Source organism: Hordeum vulgare, chromosome 7H, assembly GCF_904849725.1.
Source record: "Hordeum vulgare subsp. vulgare chromosome 7H, MorexV3_pseudomolecules_assembly, whole genome shotgun sequence".
Lineage (NCBI taxonomy): Eukaryota > Viridiplantae > Streptophyta > Magnoliopsida > Poales > Poaceae > Hordeum > Hordeum vulgare.
In genome coordinates this window covers 616,596,345-616,618,833 of record NC_058524.1, presented here as the reverse complement: position 1 = coordinate 616,618,833, position 22,489 = coordinate 616,596,345, and the positions used below count along the sequence as shown (strand labels likewise).

Sequence of the window (22,489 nt, the reverse complement as noted above, 5' to 3'; positions counted from 1 at the left end):
GGCAGTGAAAACTACCTCAGCAAAGAAAGGATGATGGAAGTCCTTTCTAGCCGCAACAGTAGCATTCCACATAGATGACCCCTGCCAAGTGATCTGCAGGTAATTCCAAACCCTGGTGCTGAATAGGCAGTTGAAGAATAAATGATCTCTGTCTTCCTTGACTCGAGCATGGCATAAAACAGAAAGATTAGAATCAGAGACCTTCCAATGACGCCTTTCCAGCATATCCTGAGTGTTCAGCCTGTCCATGATAAGCATCCAGGCAAACATCTTAATCTTCATGGTACAACAGCTTGTCCAGATCCAGTTGAGTAAAGGATTAGGTACAATACTGCTATGAACATGAGCATAGTATGCCTTGGCTGTGTAGACCTTAGCATCCTTACCCCATACCCATCTGTCAGAGGCCTGATGATCAAGATCCAGGTCCAGAAGCAAAGATTGGACCGAAGTCAGTTCTTGATAAGCTTGAGTAGACAGTGGGAGGTGAAACATGGAAAGCATACTGTCATCAGAAAAAGCAGCAAAGACCTCTTGAGGAGTGCAGAAAGGGTCAGCCACAAAGGAGAACAATCTTTGGAATCTGGCTGCCAATGGCATAGTGGAATTTCCAACTAACCAGGAGTCATACCAAAACAGGAAGGAGTCACCCTTATTAGGCAGAACATAGGTAACTGATCTGAATTTGTCAAGACGTTTGCAGATGTCCTTCCACCAAAAGGAACCACAAAGTGCAGTACCCTGAGGTACAGTGTTATGATAGTAAGTGTTCCAAATCAGATGAACCCAAGGGATATCAGCATGATTGAAGAATTTATCAGCATGTTTGAGCAGGAGTGCTTCATTCTGAACTGCTAAATTCATAATCCCTAACCCCCCTCTATTTTTAGGCCTGCACACCAGAGGCCAAGGCGCAAGAGAGGGTGCATGGTCATTCCCATTTCTTCTCCATAGACATTGCCTTTGAATCCTCTCCAATTGCTTCAGTATACCTGGTGGTATATCCAGGCTGCATAGGAAGAAAATGGGAACAACAGACAGTGCTGAGTTTACATATTGCAGTCTTCCCCCCTGAGCAAGGAAAGAGGAACTAGCACTGAGTCTTCTTTCCATGTTATCCACCAGAGGCATGAGATCAATGATTCTGGTTTAGTTGTCCCAACAGGCAGTCCCAGATATGTGAAGGGTAGAGATCCCACTTTGCAACCAATGGAGTCTGCCAGGTCCTGCAGATGCTGAGGAGAAGTGTTGACAGGTAGGAGTGCAGATTTGTGATAATTCACCTGTAATCCACTGGACTGGGAGAAAAGCAAGAGCATTTTCTTAAACTGCAACAATTGTGATTTGTCAGCTGGTAGGATGATAAGAGTATCATCAGCATATTGCACTATAGGGTAATCCTTATCATGACAAGGTATAGACAGCTGTATCAGCCCATCCACCAGCAGTTGATTAACCAGAGTTTGCAGAAAATCAGCAGCAATAGCAAAAAGCAGTGGGGACATAGGATCTCCCTGCCTGACACCTCTCCTACACATGAACTTCTTTCCAGGAACACCATTGATCAGTACTGAAGAAGATCCAGAGGCTAGGAGCTGCCTAACCCAAAGGATCCATCTATCATTGAAGCCATTGTGCTTAAGAATCTGGAAGATGAATTCATGCTCCACGGAATCAAATGCCTTTTCAAAATCCAGCTTAAGAATAACTATAGGCTTCTTGGATTGATGACATTGATGCAGATACTCAAGAGTCCAGCCCACACAATCTTGAATGGTCCTAGATTTGATAAAACCATATTGATTCTTGTGAAGACATTTCACAATCTGCAACTGTAACCTATTAGCAAGCATTTTTGACAGAAATTTGAGACCCATTCCAGTAAGGGATATTGGTCTATAATCTCCCACATGTTCGGGTGATCTCTTCTTTGGAATGAGTGTAATATAGGAAGAGTTCATGTTTACCAGCTAGGCCTGTCCAGCATGAAATTCAGCAGCAAGCTGGTAAAACTCAGGGGAGATAATGTGCCAGCATTTCTTGAAAAAAAGCCCATTGAAACCATCAGGCCCTGGAGCTTTATCAATGGGCATTTCCTGCACAGTCTTATCCATTTCAGACATGGAAAAGGTTCTGTGAGAATGTCTAGGCCCTCAACCTCATCCAGTAGGGATTGTAAGTCAAATGCCATATTAATTCCAAGAGAAGTTCCCATTCTATCCTTGAAAGATGCCCAGAAGCATGCAGCAATTTGATCATGATCGGAGATGATAGAACCGTCATTTAACTTGAGAGAGGCAATGGAATTCTTCCTATATCTCTCAGTAGCCATAGCATGAAAAAACTTAGTGTTCTCCTCACCAACCTTAACAAATCTGATAGTGGCCCTCTTCTTCCAGTATAGGCACTGAAGGTGTAGAAGATGTTCCAAATGTAATTTGACAATTTTTCTGAAGTTAGCTTCTGGTCTGAAGAGGGACCTCAACTCTTCAAGCTCATCCAAGCATAGCACCACTTGATTACATCTGGAAATAAACAATTTTAACTGAGATAGAGACGTCTGCCATTTCTTCAGAGCCTGCCGAAGATGCTTCATCTTATCCATGATAACAGCAGAGATGTGTGTCTTTCTTGAAGGAATGAGCCAGGATTGTTGTACACATTCTGTGAAGCCCTCCATTTCAACCCAGTAATTTTCAAAGCGAAATAAGTTGCATTTGGGGATGGAGGTGTTAACAATGACTACACAGGGCACATGATCAGATGCAGTCTTTGCCAGAGGAAGCACTTGGGTAAGAGGATAAGAGGAGATCCAGCTGGTGGATGTAAAGAACCAGTCCAGCTGCTCCAGAAGAGGGGTGTCCTGCATATTGGACCAAGTGTAGGATCTGCCTTTGATGGGAAGCTCCAACAATCCCAGATGCCCAATAATTTCATTGAAGATGAACATGTCATTCACATCAGCCCCAGGGAGGTTTCTGTTGTCAGGAGATCTAATGAAATTAAAGTCCCCAAGAAGCAACCAATTAGCCCTAGTGGGGATATCAAGATTGTAAATCCAGCTCACAAACAGATCGCGGGACTCCCCTTGACATGGCCCATAGACATTAACTAAAGTCCATGATTCACCCGTATGATTTGAGGTAAAGGAGGTGATCAAGCCGTATGGGGTGCATTCTACTAAATGACCAGTGAGAATGGATGAGTTCCAAAGGGTGATGAGCCCTCCTGATGCACCCCTGGAAGGGGAGTAAGCAAATTGATCAAAGCGTTTGGGGCAGAAACCTTTAACTGCGCGAAACTCAATAGACTGCATTTTTGTTTCCTGCAAGCAGACCACCGCAGCAAGGCTCTCATCAATCTTGTTACGGACTGCCCGTTGCCTATGATCCGAATTTAGGCCACGCACATTCCAGCAGAGAACGCGCCAACTTCTCGTGGAACGACTATCCATTGCAGATCATAGATATGGCAAAAGCAAGGCTATGTAATAGCCACTGCAACCAAAGTTCCAAACACCAAAAGACAGCACAAGCAGAAGTTCGACAGTACATAGAACTAGTACAGTAACAGCTAAACATGGATGGATTAAACATCAGAAGATGGTGGCGCAGAGTCAGCAGGATCTTCCATAAGTCGATCCACCGTGAGCTTCTCAGGGGCTATGCCCAGTGACTGCCCTACCTCCTGAATCACTGGGATAGGAGTGGCAGGAGGTACATCTTCAGTCTCTTGTGACGTAGAGGACATAGGCTTGGCCTTGGGCTTCCTCTTCTTGGGGACGTGTGCAGGTAGCTCTTGTAGAATTGGCTTGAAGCCATCGCGCTTGATGGAGCCACGAGTACATCGTCTCACCGAGGAGTCCACCACCGGGGTGGCCTTCTTGCAGGGTCCCTTCTTCGATGGAGCAGGAGAGCGAAAAGATAAATCTTCTGATGAAGAAGTAGGACTGAGAGGGATTACCTCCTGCGGTGAGAGCGAGGCAGAAGCAGGTTCCGACAGTGAAGGTCCTGAAGCATCAGCATCGAAAGCCACATCCCAGGATCGCTTGGGGATCAAGATGGGCTCAAGGATTGGCAGCTGTAATTGACAAGGTACATGCATAGCAGCAGCAGGGCCCATCAGAGCATCAAAAGTGCGTGCCCATGACATCACTGGAGGCAAGGGAGGCCCATATATAACCCGAGCGGCCCCGACAAAGAGGTTGGACTGAGTGGGTGGAGGGGGTTTGTAGAGAACCATTGCCAGAGGGTTTTCATCATGCACCTCCTCCAACACAGGCTCTTCCTCCTTCAGCTCAGCAGCATTGTCCGAGGCAGCATCAGGATCATCATTAGCACCATCCTCCGGCTCAGCAGCATTGTCCGGGGCATCATCAGGAACAGCAACATCAACATCAGCAGCGTCAAGATTATGCATTGGTGGTTCTTGAGCAGCCGGTTCCGCCGCCATATCACCCTGCGGTAGATCAAGGTCCACCAACTCGTGAACCGAATCCGAGGAAGAGGGACTCGGCTGATCAATTACCATAGACTCTTGGTCTTGAACCGGATCAGCAGCAGGTGCAACTGGTGCCGCAGCAGGTTCCCAATCTCCTCCATCAGCAGGCGGCTGACCCCAGCCTCCATCATTAAGATCAACAGGCGGCAGCCTCCAACCTCCGTCGTCAGCAGCCGCAGCAGCAGGCCCAGGGTCTCCAGGAGCGAGCGGAACCGCATTCCAGCCCAGTGCAGGGTATGGGGGCAAAGCAAACTGCAGATTGTCATGAACAAGGTGACCAGGAAGCGGATGAGGGTTGCCATTGAGGGGCATCGGGTCCTCATCATTGGGAAGAATCTCTGCAGCCGCCGTACCCAGAATGTACACAGGAGCAGACCAGGAAACCTTGGCGCCACCCCAAGCAGAATATTCAGAAAAAATGATACTACGAGGTACCAGTCGGTCCTCTGGGAAGGCAGCAAATACAATAGAACGAACCAAATATGGGTCATCACTGACCCAATGGTGAAACTCCCCGAAGGTGTTAACAGCCGCCCTGAGATCTTCAGTGTTGCGGAAGTCCAACGGGACCCCCAAAAGCATGAGGCATCCCTGAAGAAAACCCTCTTGGCCGCGGAACCCAAGACCCTGATCATGACGCATGAAGTGCACAACAGAGTTTGCAAGTGGCTGCGGCACCATGTGGACCGCGGCATAACTCTCAGCAGCATCCCGGAGCTCAAACAAACCAACTCCCTCAATCCAAGGTTGAGCAGACCGGACATGTAACCCTTGATGCAAGAGAAGAGCAGCAACTTCTTGCCGTACCTGAATCACCTCATCAGTCGGCGGCACTGGATGGACGGAGGCGATGACGAAGCGCTCGTGACGTCTGGTGATGGGTACTGCCGGCGTGGTGTAGGTCCGAGGCAGCCGGTCGACCCCTCCATCAATGATGTTGTGACCAGGAGGGAGGAAGAACTCGGGATCAAGCTCGAAGTTCGCCATTGCTGGAGGCGGTGGCGGAGTGACCGGTGGTGTCGCTGAGGGAGTTCGAGGAGGCGACGGCGATGAGACAGGACGGAACTGTGCCGCAGGGGTTGCTATTTCGCCAAGAGTATCAGCAGTTCCCGAGATATCAGCGACATGGGAGGTGGTGGGTCTCTTACAGTTCCAAGTAAGACAATTATTACGCATAAAAGAGGCTCCTCTAGATGTGCGTGGCCCACCATGTTGTCAGAGCATCCGGGTGAAGCCGTACAGTTTGCAGCTAATGGCCCCGAGCGTTGCAAATAGAGCAAGAAAAGATATCCTCAACCATACTATTAATAAGTTTGTCAAAGGCCAGATGGGCCTTCTGAGAGGAAGGAATATCCATCGTGCAATTAGGTTCGGGCCCAAGGGAAGAAAAAACCTCAGCAGGCTCATTAATGAGAGAGGAAATTTGCCCTGAATCCAAACTTGCCACCGAAAATTGATTCCCATCATTCAAAGAACCATGAATCTCGGCTGGATCAGTTGTAGCCTCTTGCTGCACGGGGGAAGTTCCGAAAATTTTGGCAGTTTGAAAATCCTCGCCGGGAGAACCGGGGGATGAAACTTGGCAGGGAACTGTACCAAACGTAATATGCGGCGTGGCTGCCGTCCACAGGAGTTCCGCCGGCGGTGGTGCAGAGATGATGACACGTTCGGGGGAAGGCACCGAATAACTAGCCTGCTCAAGAGTGACTAGCTCGTCATGGGAAACAGGATACCTATAGCCCTTGCAAACCTCATATTGCTGAAGGGATGCAAAAGATAGCTTTTTACGAACAGAATATCCAGATTTGAGAGAAGACTTAAGTGGTCTGGAATGCATGGCCATCAGACCTAAAGAGGCCCTCCTCTTAGAGGGGCTCACAATAATCCACTCCGCATCACATTGTTTCTTCCATAGAGCAAATTCCCGACGCCAATTAGGACCTCCATGTCCCCAAAGATGGAAGAAGCACTTAAAACTTGAGCACTTAAAAGAACGCAATTCCAGAATGTGAAAACCAACTTGCATGCAGGAGACCTTGAAGGAGAAAACTGAATCTGTGATTTGAGAAACCCGAAACTCGATAGCCGATCCACCAATCACCGACTCCAGAGCTGCAGCGACTGTGTCAGGCGAGAGCCGGAACACGTGACGACCAAAGGAAATCACCATAATGAAAGGGCGACGATGCTTCATAGGGTGCACCGTAAAACCCGAGTGGCGATAAACCTCATGAGAGAAAGCCAAGCCGTGCGAGAAATCCAGATCCAACATGGAGCCACCCATGCAGGCCATGCACGACCACGAGAGAAGGGTCGAGAACGTTCACCTGAGTAGAGGGGTGGCGAGGATGGAGGAGGTGCCGGCTAGAGTTCCAGATCGCCATTGGGTCGCCGCCCTGGGAGGTGGGAGGGAGACGCCATACCATCTAGTTGCCGTTATTTCAAACACTTTTCATTTTCATAGTATCCATGTAAGAGATCCAATATATCTTATTGCTATGGTTGGGTTTTACCTTAATGAATGTCAGTAGTTGCGGACGCTTGCTAATAGTTCCAATCATAAGTGCATAGAATTCCAAGTAAGGGATGACATGCTAGCAGAGGCCTCTCCCACATGATACTTGATATCGATCTAGTAACGTAGTCAATTGCTTAGGGACAATTCCGCAACTCCTACCACCACTTTTCCACACTCGTTAGACACTCATAGTTGTTTCTTTATCTAACCAGCCCCTAGTTTTATTTACGTGTTCTTTACTTTCTTGCAAGCCTATCCTTTCCCTCCTACAAAGTACTTCTAGTTTCATACTTGTTCTAGGTAAAGCGAACGTAAAGTGTGCGTAGAGTTGTATCGGTGGTCGATAGAACTTGAGGGAATATATGTCCTACCTTTAGCTCCTCGTTGGGTTCGACACTCTTACTTATCGAAAAAGGCTACAATTGATCCCCTATACTTGTGGGTTATCAACGGTTCGTGCAACGGATCGCGAGACGGTTCGTGGGACGGATCGCGGGACGAATCGTGGAACGGATTGTGGGACGGTTCGTGGGGCGGTTCGAGGGACGTGAAGACGTTCCACTACATCAACCGCGTTTCTTAATGCTTCCTGCTGTGCGATCTACAAGGGTACATAGATCCAAATCTCCTCTCACAGATGGACATCACCATGATAGGTCTTCGTGCGCGTAGGAAATTTTTTGTTTCCCATGCGACGTTCCCCAACATCAAGATCTATGGAGATAGATCAAAATGTTGAAACAGAACTTTCAAATGAAATGCATACCTTGACAAGTTTTTGAAGGAGTTCAAAATAGATGAGCAAAGAAGGAGTTCTTGGCTGTATTGTAAGGTGTGAATATGAGTAAGACTCAAAAGCCCGACCACGGCAGAAGAAAGAGAAAGGACGAAGGTCATCCCCTATGCCTTAGCCGTAGACTCTACAGTATGCCATGCTGTGTACCGCACCTGATATGTGCCTTGCCACAAGTCTGTTAAGAGGTACAGAGAGTGATCCAGGATTGAATTACTAAACAGAGGTCAAAGTTATCCTTAGTAACTAATGGACTAAGGAATTTTTCTCGATTATGGAGGTGGTTAAAGAGTTCGTCGTAAAGGGTTATGTCGATGCAAGCTTTGACTCTAATCCGAATAACTATGAGTAGTGAAACGGATTCGTATAGTAGAGTAGATATTTGGAGTATTTCTGAATAGCACGTAGTAACAGCATCTATAAGATGACATAAAGATTTGTAAAGAACACAGGGATCTGAAAGTTTCAGAACCGTTGACTAAAACCTCTCTCACGAGCAAGACGTGATCAGACCCCAGAACTATATGAGTGCTGGATTCGTTGAAATCACATGGTGATGTGAACTAGATTATTGACTCTAGTGCAAGTGGAAGACTGTTGGAAATATGCCCTAGAGGCAATAAAAAAATAGTTATTATTATATTTCCTTGTTCATAATAATCGTTTATTATTCATGCTAGAATTTTATTGATTGGAAACTCAAATACATGTGTGGATACATAGACAACACACTGTCCCTAGTAAGCCTCTAGTTGACTAGCTCGTTGATCAAAGATGGTCAAGGTTTCCTAACCATAGACAAGTGTTGTCACTTGATAACAGGATCACATCATCAGGAGAATCATGTGATGGACAAGACCCAAACTATGAACATAGCTTATTGATCGTGTCATTTTATTGCTATTGTTTTCTGTGTGTAAAGTATTTGTTCCTATGACCATGAGATCATATAACCCACTGGCAACGGAGGAATGCCTTGTGTGTATCAAAGGTCACAACGTAACTGGGTGACTATAAAGGTGCTCTACAGGTATCTCCGAAGGTGTACGTTGAGTTAGTATGGATCAAGACTGGGATTTGTCATTCCGTGTGGCGGAGAGGTATCTCGGGGCCCACTCGGTAATACAACATCACACACAAGCCTTGCAAGCAATGTGACTAAGTGTAAGTCACGGGATCTTGTATTACAGAACGAGTAAAGAGACTTGCCGGTAACGAGGTTGAAATAGGTATGCGGATACCGACGATCGAATCTCGGGTAAGTAACATACCGAAGGACAAAGGGAATTACGTACGGGATTATATGAATCCTTGACGCTGAGGTTCAACCGATAAGTTATTCAGAGAATATTGATACGTCTCCAACGTATCTATAATTTTTGATGGTTCCATGCTATTATCTTGTCAACTTTGGATGTTTTATATGCATGAATATGCTATTTTATATCTTTTTTGGGACTAACCTATTAACTTAGTGCCAACTGCCAGTTTCTGTTTTTTCCGTGTTTTTGACCCTTTTTCAGACGGAGTCCAAATGGAATGAAACTTTACGATGATTTTTTTGGACCAAAAGAGACCCCCGAAGCTTTGGAAGAAGGCCAAAAGAGCCACAAGGGAGCACAAGCCCATGGGGCTTGGCCTACCCCCCTGGTCGCACCGTGCAGGCTTGTGACCTCCTCGTGGGCCCAATTGACGCAATTCCACCATCATAAATTCCTATAAATTCAGAAACCCCCAGAAAGAAACCTAGATCGGGAGTTCCGCCGCCGCAAGCCTCTGTAGCCACCAAAAACCAATCTGGAGCCCGTTCCGGCACCCTGCCGGAGGGGGAATCCATCTCCGATGGCCATGTTCATCATCCCGGCGATCTCCATGACGAGGAGGGAGTAGTTCTCCCTCGGGGCTGAGGGTATGTACCAGTAGCTATGTGTTTGATCTCTCTCTCTCTCTCGTGTTCTTGAGATGTCTTGATCTCGATGTACCGTGGGCTTTGCTACTATAGTTGGATCTTATGATGTTCTTCCCCCTCTCCCTTCTTGTAATGAATTGAGTTTCCCCTTTGGAGTTATCTTATCGGATTGAGCCTTTGAGAAAACTTGATGTATGTCTTGCACGTGTCTATCTGTTGTGATCAACTTGCGGGTTTGTGACAATTGGGAACCTATGCATATGGGTTGGCACATGTGGATTCATGTGAGTACTCGATGTATGTTTTGGTGATCAACTTGCGGGTTCGTGACATTTGGAACCTATGCATGGGGGTTGGCACACGTTTTGACTCTCCGATAGAAACTTTGGGGCACTCTTTGAAGTTCTATGTGTTGGTTGAATAGATGATTCTGAGATTGTGTGATGCATATCGTATAATCATGCCCACGGATAGTTGAGGTGACAATGGAGTATCTAGGTGACATTAGGGCCTTGGTTGATATGTATCTTAAGGTGTTATTCTAGTACAAACTCTTGAATAGATCGATCAGAAAGAATAACTTTGTGGTGGTTTCGTACCCGACAATAATCTCTTCGTTCGTTCTCCGCTATTAGTCACTTTGGAGTGACTCTTTGTTGCATGCTGAGGGATAGTTATATGATCCAATTATGTTATCATTGTTGAGAGAACTTCACTAGTGAAAGTATGAACCCTAGGCCTTGTTTCCACGCATTGCAATACCGTTCGCGCTCACTTTTGTTACTAGTTACCTTGCTGTTTTTGTAATTTCAGATTGCAAAAACCTATATCTACCATCCATATTGCACTTGTATCACCATCTCTTCGCCGAACTAGTGCACCTATACAACTTACCATTGTATTGGGTGTGTTGGGGACACAAGAGACTCTTTGTTATTTGGTTGCAGGGTTGCTTGAGAGAGACCATCTTCATCCTAAGCCTCCCGCGGATTGATAAACCTTAGGTCACCCACTTGAGGGCAAATTGCTACTGTCCTACAAACCTCTGCACTTGGAGGCCCAACAACGTCTACAAGGAGAAGGTTGCGTAGTAGACATCAAATATGTAGGATCCAATATGGGCATCCTGGTCCCGCTATTGGATATTGACCGAGGAGTACCTCGGGGCATGTCTGCATAGTTCTCGAACCTGCAGGGTCTGCACACTTAAGGTTCGGCGATGTCTTAGTATAGTTGAGTTATATGTGTGGTTACCGAATGTTATTCGGAGTCCCGGATGAGATCACGGAGGTCACGAGGGTTTCTAGAATGGTCCGAAGACGAAGATTGATATATAGGATGACCTCATTTGGTTACCGGAAGGTTTTCGGGCATTACCGGAAAAGTTTCGGGCTCATCGGTAGTGTACCGAGAGTGCCGGGAGGGGTGTCGGGGACCATCGTGAGGGGTGTCACGCCCCAAGGGGTCTGATGGGCTATGGGAAGAGATAAACCAGCCCCTAATGGGCTGGAATAAGTTCCCACCAAGGCCCATAAGGTTTGAGAAGGAAAAAACACAAGGTGGAAAGAGTTTCCAAGTGGGAAGGTGGAATCCTACTCCAAGTAGGATTGGAGTAGGACTCCTCCATCTCCAATTTCGGCCAAACCTTGAGGGTTTGAGGCTGCCTCCTCCCCTTCCTCCCTCCTATATATACTAGAGGTATTGAGGGTTTTTGAGACACAACTTTGCCACGTGCTGCTCGACACTATACCACGCAGTTTTTCCTCTAGATCGTATTTCTGCGGAGCTTAGGCGAAGCCCTGCCAGAGTAGATCATCACCACCACCGGCGCGCCGTCACGCTGCCGGAGAACTCATCTACTTCTGTGTCTTGCTCGCTGGATCAAGAAGGCTGAGATCATCGTCGAGCTGTACGTGTGCTGAACGCGGAGGTGCCATCCGTTCGGCACTAGATCAGAGAGGATCGTGGGACGGTCCACGGGGCGGATCGAGGGACGTGAGGACGTTCCACTACATCAACCGCGTTTCTTAACGCTTCCTGCTGTGTGATCTACAAGGGTACGTAGATCCAAATCTCCTCTCGTAGATGGACATCACCATGATAGGACTTCGTGGGCGTAGGAAATTTTTTGTTTCCCATGCGACGTTCTCCAACAGATCCCCTCTCTCAAAGACCATAACCCTCTAGACAAAGACTAGTGAATTTTGGCCTTGACATGTAATTGGTTCATTATTCCCTCCTCCTAATAGATTGAGCTCTTATCATCAAAAATACACAGATGAACCTAGGTCTAGACACACCCTATTGGTTTTTAAATATAAAAAGTTCAAATATTTTTGAGGTTTTTTAATGAACATGGTCTAGTGTTACAATCACATGTGTAGTTCTGTGATGAGGCGACTTTCATGGTATTCGATGTGAATAATCATAAAATCAGGCATATATGCAAATTATTATTCAGGGTTTTTGAAGTTGTAATTTTGTTTTATTTTTTCCCAAAAGAACATCGAAGTCATTTCTTCGTGAAACTTCATACATGTGTACAACAGTGAAATCATGTTTCCCATATTATTAAGAAATATAGGGTGCGTCTAGACCCATCAACCAAAAACATGCGTCCCTCCAATCGTAGTTATTTTTTAATGGGGATGTGGGGTAATTGTAGGTGCATACATAACCTTGTGGAAGGAATGACAAGCAATCACATCATTGTGCACAATGGAGTATATTATCCGGACAAGGAATCATGTTTTAGAACACTTGTGAATTGGGTTAGTGGGCCAAGAGCTACTTGAGCACTGATTAGGTTTAAGGCCTCCAATAGAGGTGCCATTTTGAAGACTTCAAAATTACTTACAAGGAACATGTGGTTTAGATAGTTTGATAGTTAGAAATATGAGACGTTTAGAAAATAAAGCAAAGTGTATTGAAAACCAACTAATTAATTATCGCATACCATAGTGAACCTTGCCAACAATGTTTGTTGCACCATGGCCAACCTCAACTGTAAGTCGACGCTGTATGCACCCAACTAGTGTTGTGTGTAACATCGACTAGTAACAGTTAAATCTAGGTGACGAGATTCAGGTTACTGCAACTCAACTTAGTCATGTATGCACCTCCTTTTGATAAAAGGATACACTCAAAAGCCAAGCATGCCTCGTCTGACGCATTGGTGCTTATAGGAGGTGCTAAGTGCATCAAAAGTTTTAGCAAAGAATCTTTCCAATGCATATGTGCTTACTTTTATAGATAAGCTTTCTTCATTAAACAGTTTAGCAACTAATCTTCCCAATGCATATGTACTTACTTTTATAGATAAGTTTTCTTCATTAAGCTGTTTAGCAACTAAACTCTTTCGTGTATTGGTTGGTAAGCATTTTGCATAGATCCACGCGCTCGATATTGTGTGTCCATGGGCTCACCAAAGTGTTCGCTTTACTCCTTAATTACTTCGCCACATAAATTTTTTTCTACGTGACATTCTTAACACATGTACACCATGGATCAATGAGAAAGACCTTAGCATTCACACCGGATTGATTTTGGAGGCTGCACTTACCCTTTTTAGGGCACATGACATGTTATTGGCCAAACTACTTTTAGCAAAATCTAGAGACGACAGCATTAAGGACCTGTTCGGATCCACTCCACTCCATAGCTCCGCTCCGGGAGCGGAAGGAGCGCGCCGAATGCTGCAACTCCACGGAGTCAAAAGAGTGGAGCGGAGCCGATCCCAGTCAGATTTGGCGGAGTCGCTAAGGTCCGACTCCCCGCGACTCCCTCCGCAAAACATACCTGTTCGATCCCCTTCATCCTCCCAAAACACCTTGCGACATGGAACCCTAGCTCCCTGCCGCCCGCCGCTACCCCTGCCGCCGCTACCCCTGCCGCCAGATCCTCGCCATCTCCTCGTCCGGTCGCCCCCTCCTCGCCATCTCCTCGTCCCCCTCCTCAAGGCGGCTGCGAGCTCGGCATCTCCTCGCCCACCTCCTCAAGGCGACTGCGACCTCGGCCTCCGACGGCTGAGATCAACAGGGCCTCGTCCTCGTCTCCGGTAGCTTGGATTCATCGTCAGCAAGGTCTGCATCCAGGCCCACGACACATCCACCAAGGTGAGATCCATATCTCCTCACTGCACCCAGAAAAGATTGTTGTGTTCTTGATTCCAGAAAAGATTGTTGTGTTCTTGATTCCAGAAAATATTAGTTGTAGGTGAAACCTTGCTGATAAACGCTGCACCAGCGTTTTAGGAGCAGCAGCAGTAGCAGCGTTTTAGGAGCAGCAGCAGCAGCAACAGCGTTTTAGCAGCAGCAGCAGCAGCAGCGTTTTAGCAGCAGCATCATTTTAGGAGCAGCAGCAACAACAACAACAGCGTTTTAGCAGCAGCAGCAGCAACAACGTTTTAGGAGCAGCAACAACGTTTTAGCAGCAACAGCAGCAGCAACAGCGTTTTAGGACCAGCAGCAACGTTTTAGCAGCAGCAGCAGCATCAGAAAGATTTAAATGTGTTTCTTCAGACAGTCATACTGATACGTGTTTTGTCTGAATTGGTCTGAATGTTGTTTCATCGGTTGGTGTGATATTATCTTTAGTGTGCGGAGTTAGTCCCAAATGAAATCTTACAGTACTAGTATTTATTATTTGTTCATACTAGAGTAGCTTTGCTGATTCTTTTTCGCCATGGTCTTTGCTAGCATGTAACTAGGAGCCTCATTGATGATTTTTCATCAATACATGTTCACTTGTAAGGCTTGCAATTAATATGTAATTTTCTTGAAGAATGTCTGCCGATTGGAGTGATGACAATACTACGATCTTGACCGAGCTCTTTGTCCAACAAGTGCGTGCTGGCAACAGGCCAGACAAGCACCTCACTCCAAATGCTTATGAGGAAGTTGCAAATGATTTCAAAGTCAGAATAGGTCTGGAGTACACGAGGCTCCAACTGAAAAACAAGTGGGATAAGCTGAAGGCTGATTACAGCAACTTCAGAAAACTCAAGTTGAAGGAGACTGGTGGTGGGTGGGACTATGAGAGAAACACTGTCAAACAAGATGCTGAATGGTGGAAGAAAGCAAAAATAGTGAGTCATGACTTTTCCTATTTGTTCTTACCATATAAACAATTGTTCACGGAGTAGTGATGCTAATCAATCTTTGTTTTGTTTTGTTTCAGGACATCCCTGGTTGTGGCAAGTTTCAAAAGCGTGGACTTCAAAATGAGAATAACTTATCTATCATGTTTGGTGATATCACGAGTGATGGTACAGATCATTGGAATCTCGCTTTAGGCACCATTCCCCAATCTAGTAGTGCAACTTCAGTTTTCAATGTGGACAACATACACGATGTTGATCTGGAGGAGACACAAACAGGTGAGTCGCATGCTGATGGAAAAGGGAAGAGACTTGGGAGGGTTGTGGATGGCAATAACAAGAAGCAGAAGACCTCACTTGTTATACAAGAACAGATAACCAGGGTTGGAGATGTCGTAGAGAGGACCCAATCTAGCTTTGAGTCATACATGAAGAAAGAAGAAAGTTCATCGGTTACTTCTGTGATGGATCTAGTTGTTGTGTGCGGTGCAATAGTAGGCAGTGATGAATATTTTATTGCTAGTGAACTATTTGTGAAGAGAGAGCAGAGAGAGATGTTCCTGCACATGACTGAAAGTGTTGCTCGTTTTGATTGGTTGCGTAGGAAATACAACACCAAGTATGGGCATTAGATGCTACTAATGTCGTTTCTACCTATTGGGATGTAATACTAATTTAAATTTTGAACTTTATTATGTACTCTATGGTTTGCGTGTAAGACTATTTTGATTTGAACTTCATTAGTCTTTTCTTCCCTTGTTTTAGATGTGTGCCTTCATTTACCTTGTTTCAGCAGTGTCTTCAATCTTGGTAATCTTACTTGTGTTGCTTCGATCTTGGTAATCTTGGTAATCTTGTGTTACATTCTTACTTATCTTCTTGTTGTGACTAATCTGGTTGATAATTGAGTACTAATTGTTGTTACTTGTGTATGTTCAGATGTCATCAGATAGTGACAATGACAGTGATAGTTATGAAGAAAGGAAGAAGAGGGTATGCCACCATGTTCAATCAATGTCCAACATATATGTCGGTGCATCAATACTTGCAGGGAAGTATTGTGACAACTATTTGATCAAGGTAGACCCAAGGACTTCTATTCTCAGTGGGTTCGGATGGCTACATGAGACAGTGGCAACACCTGGAGAAACATATACAATGTTGAGGATGAACGCTCGCCTTTTCTTTCAATTGCATGACTTGTTGGTCGAAAGGTATGGCTTCAAATCAACCTGTTTCGTGAGCAGTTATGAGGCACTTGCAATGTTTTTGTGGACTTTAGGGGGTTGTGAGTCTAATAGGAGAACACAAAACCGTTTCAAGCACTCAGGAGACACAGTCCATCGTAAGTTTCATGAGGTTTTGCTCTGTGTGATCAAGATGGCAGTAGATTACCTCAAACCTAAGGACCCAAACTTTAGTAGTGTGCACCCAAGGATTCAAAAGGATAGAAGGGCTTATCCACATCTTAAGGATTGCATCGATGCACTAGATGGTACTCATGTCAGAGCTTCTATTCCTGCTGGCGACCAAGTTAGATACATTGGAAGGTCGGGATCAACAACTCAAAATGTTCTCGCAATATGTGATTTTGACATGCATTTCATGTACGCATCAGTTGGCCAACCTGGTTCTATGCATGATACCAGTGTCTTGTATCATGCTATTGAAGCTGACAAAGATACCTTTCCTCATCCTCCAAAAGGTTAGTAGTTCCTATAATAGTTTTGTTTATTCAAATTCTTTATAAAAAAATCATAGGCCTTACATGCAATCTGCTTGTTGTTTGTAGGTAAGTACTATCTCGTGGACGCGGGCTATCCTAATAGACCTGGATATCTGGCACCTTACAAGGGAGAGAGGTACCATGTGCCTGATTTTCAACGAGGTGTGGCACCAAGAACACCTAAGGAGAAATTTAACAAGATACACTCATCCAAGCGTAATGTGATTGAGAGAGGGTTTGGTGTGTGCAAAATGAAGTGGCAGATTTTACTAAAGATGCCCAATTATTCGGTTGAAACTCAGAAGATGATAGTGACTGCAACTATGACCCTTCACAATTATGTTCGATATCATGATAAGGGTGATCTTCACTTTCTTCGAGTCGACAGAGATCCCAACTATGTCCCTACTATCCCTTCAAGGTATCAACGGTACGCCATCCCTTCAAATGCATCATACGCGTCAACCTCAGAGGCTAGCGATAAAGACATGGACATGTTTCGTAATAAACTAGCAACTGATATTGCTCTTGGTTGGTGATTGTCGCTTCTGCTATAAATGTGAGTACACACTAGTTTCTACCCCATGTATGTGTTTATATTTGTTAGAGTCCTACATTTTTTTTGAAATATTAGCCACAATATTACTTGTCATTTATTTCCTTGTGGCAAGATGCATCAGTCTAGAATCTGGAAGATGTTGTTAGCTAGTTCATTGAATACCCGATTCTACTTCTTTCACATATTTCATCTGTTTTTGTACCTACTAATAAATTTACAATTTTGTAGGTGCAATTTTTTGAAGCAGAGTATATATGTTTCTGGTTCAGTTCAAGCCATCACCAGTTGCCACAATAAAAAAGAAGCAAGCGAAACAGCTCGAAGCGCTAGCTTCGCCGCGCCTGCGGTTTTGCTGATGTTGTTGTGTATAAAGATTTTCATGTGTTGAAAATTGTTTATCTAGGAGCTTCACTAGAACTAGATTGGTGTCAACAGAATTCATGTGTTTACGTGGCTTTTGTTCGTGTTTGTCATCTGAAAATCCCTTCTGTTTATATTGCTAAAATCCTGTAATTCCAGCAAATTCATGTTAAAGTGCTCCTGTGCAATAAATTTCATTACGTGTGAAATTTTGCACAAAGAAATCATGTGTGAAATTTCTGCTTCATTTGAGTAAACTCGGCATTATATGTAATTTTGTGCATCCTTGGCACAAGCAAACTCATGCTTGCATTGATAAGTGTCAAATCAGATTGATGTGTGATGGGGAGGCAGCAATCCAGAATATGGAGTGGAGTTTGTTGCCGAACAGGTTGCTAGCTCCCGATTTGTCATGAGGAGCAGCTATCTAGGAGCGGGGAGTGGAGCTGAGAATTTGATGGAGTGGAGTGCATCCGAACAGGCACTAACTCTAAAGATCTTACAACAACACTATTTTTTTAGTGGACCACATGTTGGTAGCACAACAACAACCATTGAAAGAAGTCCCATACTCGGCCCGGCCCAATACGACACCACAGCGTTTTTCCAGTCCGCTTCCAGTCTCCAGACGAGGGCGAAAAATGGAGGCCGCCGGAGGTGGGGAGGCGGCGGCGGGGTCGGAGGAGCAGGTGATGAGCGAGGTGCACCACCCCGCTTCTCCGGCCTCTTCCTCTCCCGCTTCACCTTCTCCTCCCGCCCGATAGGTAATTGACCGCGCACGCGCCTCCTCTTCCTCGGTCCTCAGGCGCATTTCATCATACACCTTCGCTGCGCCGCTTCTTGGCTCGCGTCCAGACGCGGTCGTCGGTTTGGTTCGTGCTGACGCGTCACCTGCTGTTTATAGACCCACCCGGAGGCGACGGTGGTGGCGGCGACGGCGAGCACAGCAGTTGGCGCGAGCTGGTCGCATCGACGACCAGTTCATGTGAGCGAGCGAGTGAGTTTCGCATTGCTTTGCTTGTACCGTACGTAGCTGGTGGATGGTGAATTGCTCCCTCTGCTGACTTGTTTCTTGGCTTCGTTGAGAAGGCGGCTCGCCTCACGCTGTCGCTGTCGCTGTGGACGACGACGGGGATCTCCTTCTCCACCGGAGAAGGAGGAGGAACAAAGACAGTAAGGCGTTCGCTACTGCAGTTCTTGTTGTTGGTGAGTCGCCAATTATTTGGTCCTCCTTGGAACGCAGGGAGGAGAGGCGAAGACCATGTGCTCACCGTGCAGCACGGCGTCACCTCTCCGCTTCGGAGCGTCGGGCTTCAGGTCGGGTTGCTGGATTTCTATCGTCTTCTTTCAGTCGTGACTCATTTGTTTGTCAAATGTCGTCGCTCTACAGGTTTGGAAGGCCGCGATGCTGCTTACTGACTTTGTGTTGCACAAGAGCTTCACGTCGTCTGAATTCGACGGTGTTACTGCCATGGAGATCGGCGCTGGGACAGGTGATGGCTCGATCCGAAATTCACCTGATATAGAGTCCTACGACATTTGTTTCATCTGCCCTTTAGTCACCATTCTGCACAAGGTTACCATACGGCTTGTTCCTGAACACCAGCGTTTGCCAGGTTTGGTAGGGTTGGCGCAAGCTCGAGCTGCTGGAAGAGTTTTCATTACAGGTACTTAGTCCTCCTTTTAAGTGCAGTTTGACAGTAGACTTGCACGTTCCATCATTATGTTACAATACCATGTAGCACCACTAATACCAAAAATTCTCAAAGTACATATGGAACAAGTTTCACAGTATCATCTGAATTCCAGTCTGCATTACTTTTCTGGCATAGCTCTTTACTGTCTGTCAAGTCGTCCATTGAACATGTAACTCTATTTCAGTCCTAACACCTAATAACCTAGCAAGGTCGTACATATCTGAAAGTCTGAATGTTTTGATGTTGAAAATTTGACATGATACTTACATGCATCCCGAAAGAGTAAAACATGGAGTAATTAAAGTTTCTTGTGTCATGTTGCTATCTTTAGTGCTTACGTATCTTGTTCACCAATGGGAATGAACAGATAGAGGCACTGATATCCTCGATAATTGCCTGGCTAATGTCCGTCTCAACTCTAGCATGCTAAAGTTTGATGAAGCTAAAGTCCATGTACGGGAACTGGACTGGAAAATGTCGTGGCCTCCGCCTGTGGGTACACACGATGCATCTGATCCAAGGTTTTTTTTTCTGCGCCAGTTGCAGTTCTGACTGTACAATTGTTCACTATGGACTTCTGAATATTTTTAGTTTTGGTAATTGTTCCTCAGCACCGAGCTTAAGTTACATGTCCTCCAATGCAGTTCGATATACTCATGGTCTGCAAGTGAAATCAAGGAAGCTGAGCAAGCCACCATGCTATTCGCTGCAGATGTTATTTACAGTGATGATCTCACCGATCTGTTCTTCGACACAGTGAGGCAGTTGATGTCACGTGGTGCCAAGAAGGTATCATCGTATTCACTGACAATCATTATGTAATCAAAGAAATCCAGCTAACTATGATGCTTGAGAGAAAGATTCAGATTCTCCTTTGCGTCTGTTAGGTGTTGTACTTGACCCTGGAGAAGAGGTACAACTTCAGCCTGGACGAACTAGATGTCGTGGCCAATGGTTACAAGCATTTCCAAAGCTTCTTCGTGGCTCAAGATGGTAATATCCTTTGCAAGGCACTCTGACGATCGACAGAACAATTGCTTCATCTTGCTATCTCAGCTAACCTCGGTTCAATCTTATTTTCTCCAGGATGTGGAGGACAGGAAAATTCTACATTAAAACCAGGCCTTGTAGGGGAGCAGATAGATCTTGCGAGTGTTCCTCAGTACATCAGAGAATACAACAGAGGCAAGGATCTGGAGATGTGGAAGCTCATGTATTGGCCAGACTAAAATAGCATTGTTGGTTTACAAATTTTAGACTGTTTATGTTCATGCTGTCTGGAAATTATGTGTTGCCAGTAGGATACACATCTTCCTGTGGCTGCTGCTGGCCAGTAAGCAGCTTATGACCAAAGACAACTTGATGAAAAGAAACCTTGCAAGGTCTGAAGATTGTCCATTTTGTTATGACCATGAATCTATTCAGCAATCTTTTCTTCGGCTGTGTCTGATGAGCTTTGCTTAGTCATTGCTAGATATTTTAATTTTTTTATTGGCAATTCCTTTGAATCAAGTGCTAGATTTTGGATTGCCAACAAAAAACACCTCTTGCTTAAATTCAACAACGATGTGGTGTATTTGGAAGTATAGAAATAGTATGATTCTTGACAATGTTTCATGGATTGACATCAAACTGGTTTGTTGAAGAATCCTGAAAACTGTCAAAAACTACACCGTGCTCCATTGAAAACTGGTTTGGTGGATCAATAAAGTATCCTGTAAAATTGTCTACAGGACATCTAAGAGAAAACTACACCGTGCTCCATTGAAAACAAATACTACAGTATATCTATCAAGTTCAAAGAAAATAACGGTTTTCAGGTATCCGATAAAATACATGTCAATCAAAATTCTGGATTCTGAATTTATCTTTGCATGAAACGTTAATGTTACTATTTCCTTTGTTCCTAAATATAAGTCTTTTTAGAGGTTTCACTAAGGGACTACATACGGATGTATATAGACATACTTTAGAGTGTATATTCACTCAATTTGCTCCATATGTAGTCCTCTAGTAAAATCTCTAAAAAAAGTTATACTTCCTTCATTTTTAAATACAAGGCAACAAACTCATATTATAGGTACTAAGACAAAAGTTAATGCCTTCTAAGTCAATGTTGCAAAACAGCTTGTCTTCTTGTTTGGCGTGTAAATTAATGTGTATTTTCACTCTCATGCACATCAAGCCAATGATTTCACTCCCGCATGCATGCAAAGGATAATTAATGTACTTCTTTGTTAATACTACTCCCTCCATCACGGTTTAGAAGGCACGTTTGGAAAATCTCTGGAACCAAGGTAGTCACCGATTGGTTGTGAGATGTAGTAGGTGTTAGAGCATATATCTCCATATGTGGTTTTGGTAATTGATGACAATTCCTATGGACTAATGGTTGCCTTAAGTTACATTTATAGGATTTGTCCATAGGCACTTCTTGAAGTCCATCTGTTGGGTTCAAGGAGTTTATATGATGACCAAGATAGTATTCAAGGTATTATCCAAAGAATGGTCATAGAGACACATGGTTGATCAAGATGTCAGACAAAGAGTAAATCAAGATGATCAACACACAAAGCGTACAAGATGTACCGAGAGAGATCAAGTGATCCCATGGTATGGTAAGCATTGTTCATTACGTGTTTGTGTACTAACCCATGGTCTTCGTGAGAGTTCTATGTGGGGGTTAGGTGTGTTTCCATGGGCTTGCGTCAAAGGGAAGATCTCATACAACCCATGAAGTATGACGTCAAGTTGTGATCGTCATCAAGATTGCGATGTGCAAGTTCAAGTGGATCAGCACGAAGATATCATGCTTGAAGCTTGCCGTCCATTGTGGTGGCAATGGATTTGTGAAGATATGCTGAAGAGTGGCTCACCCATAGTGAGTATGGGGGAGCAATCAACTAGTCTTCATCAAGCCAACGCAATCAAGAAAGGTGGTCCATCTTGAGGAAGCCAAGATCATCATCATCTAGCTCAAGTGGACGAGGTGCAAGGTATAGGTTTGCCCTTGATAGGTTTTCTGTTTAGGATAGATTATTGTACTATCAAGGGGGGGCTCTCAAGTGAGTAGCTTGATCGTATCGTTCGTTGAGAGCTCAAACCATTTGCATCTTTGCATCATACTTCTTGGTTCTTGTTTGGTGTTTCTCTTTGTGAGTTTTAGAGCTTATGGTCATCTTCGTGACAAGCTCGAGTTCATCGAAAACGGAGTCCATATGCATCTACTATGATGTTTTCGATGTTGGAGTTTTTGACGGTTCTTCATTGATAGAGGACTCACATCTCTATATCATTGGCATTTTCATATCTGCATGGTCTTAAGATTT

The 22,489-nt window shown here is 44.8% G+C and overlaps 2 protein-coding genes across 2 annotated transcripts; both read left to right on the top strand.

Annotated features, from left to right (window-relative positions):
• Positions 1–14,503: 14,503 nt before the first annotated feature.
• Positions 14,504–15,450, top strand: LOC123409543 (L10-interacting MYB domain-containing protein-like). The gene is made up of 2 exons (XM_045102411.1): positions 14,504–14,806; positions 14,899–15,450. Exons 1-2 carry the CDS (start codon positions 14,504–14,506, stop codon positions 15,448–15,450), a joined length of 855 nt encoding a protein of 284 aa, XP_044958346.1.
• A 2,654-nt stretch (positions 15,451–18,104) lies between these two features.
• LOC123408309 (methyltransferase-like protein 22) lies at positions 18,105–20,597 on the top strand. Its single transcript, XM_045101439.1, is given in 11 exon segments — positions 18,105–18,168; positions 18,171–18,227; positions 18,368–18,460; positions 18,553–18,636; positions 18,707–18,780; positions 18,854–18,956; positions 19,080–19,130; positions 19,528–19,681; positions 19,805–19,949; positions 20,048–20,153; positions 20,247–20,597. Coding segments are annotated over 11 exon segments (1,074 nt in total). The 3' UTR covers positions 20,390–20,597.
• The last annotated feature ends 1,892 nt before the right edge of the window (positions 20,598–22,489 follow it).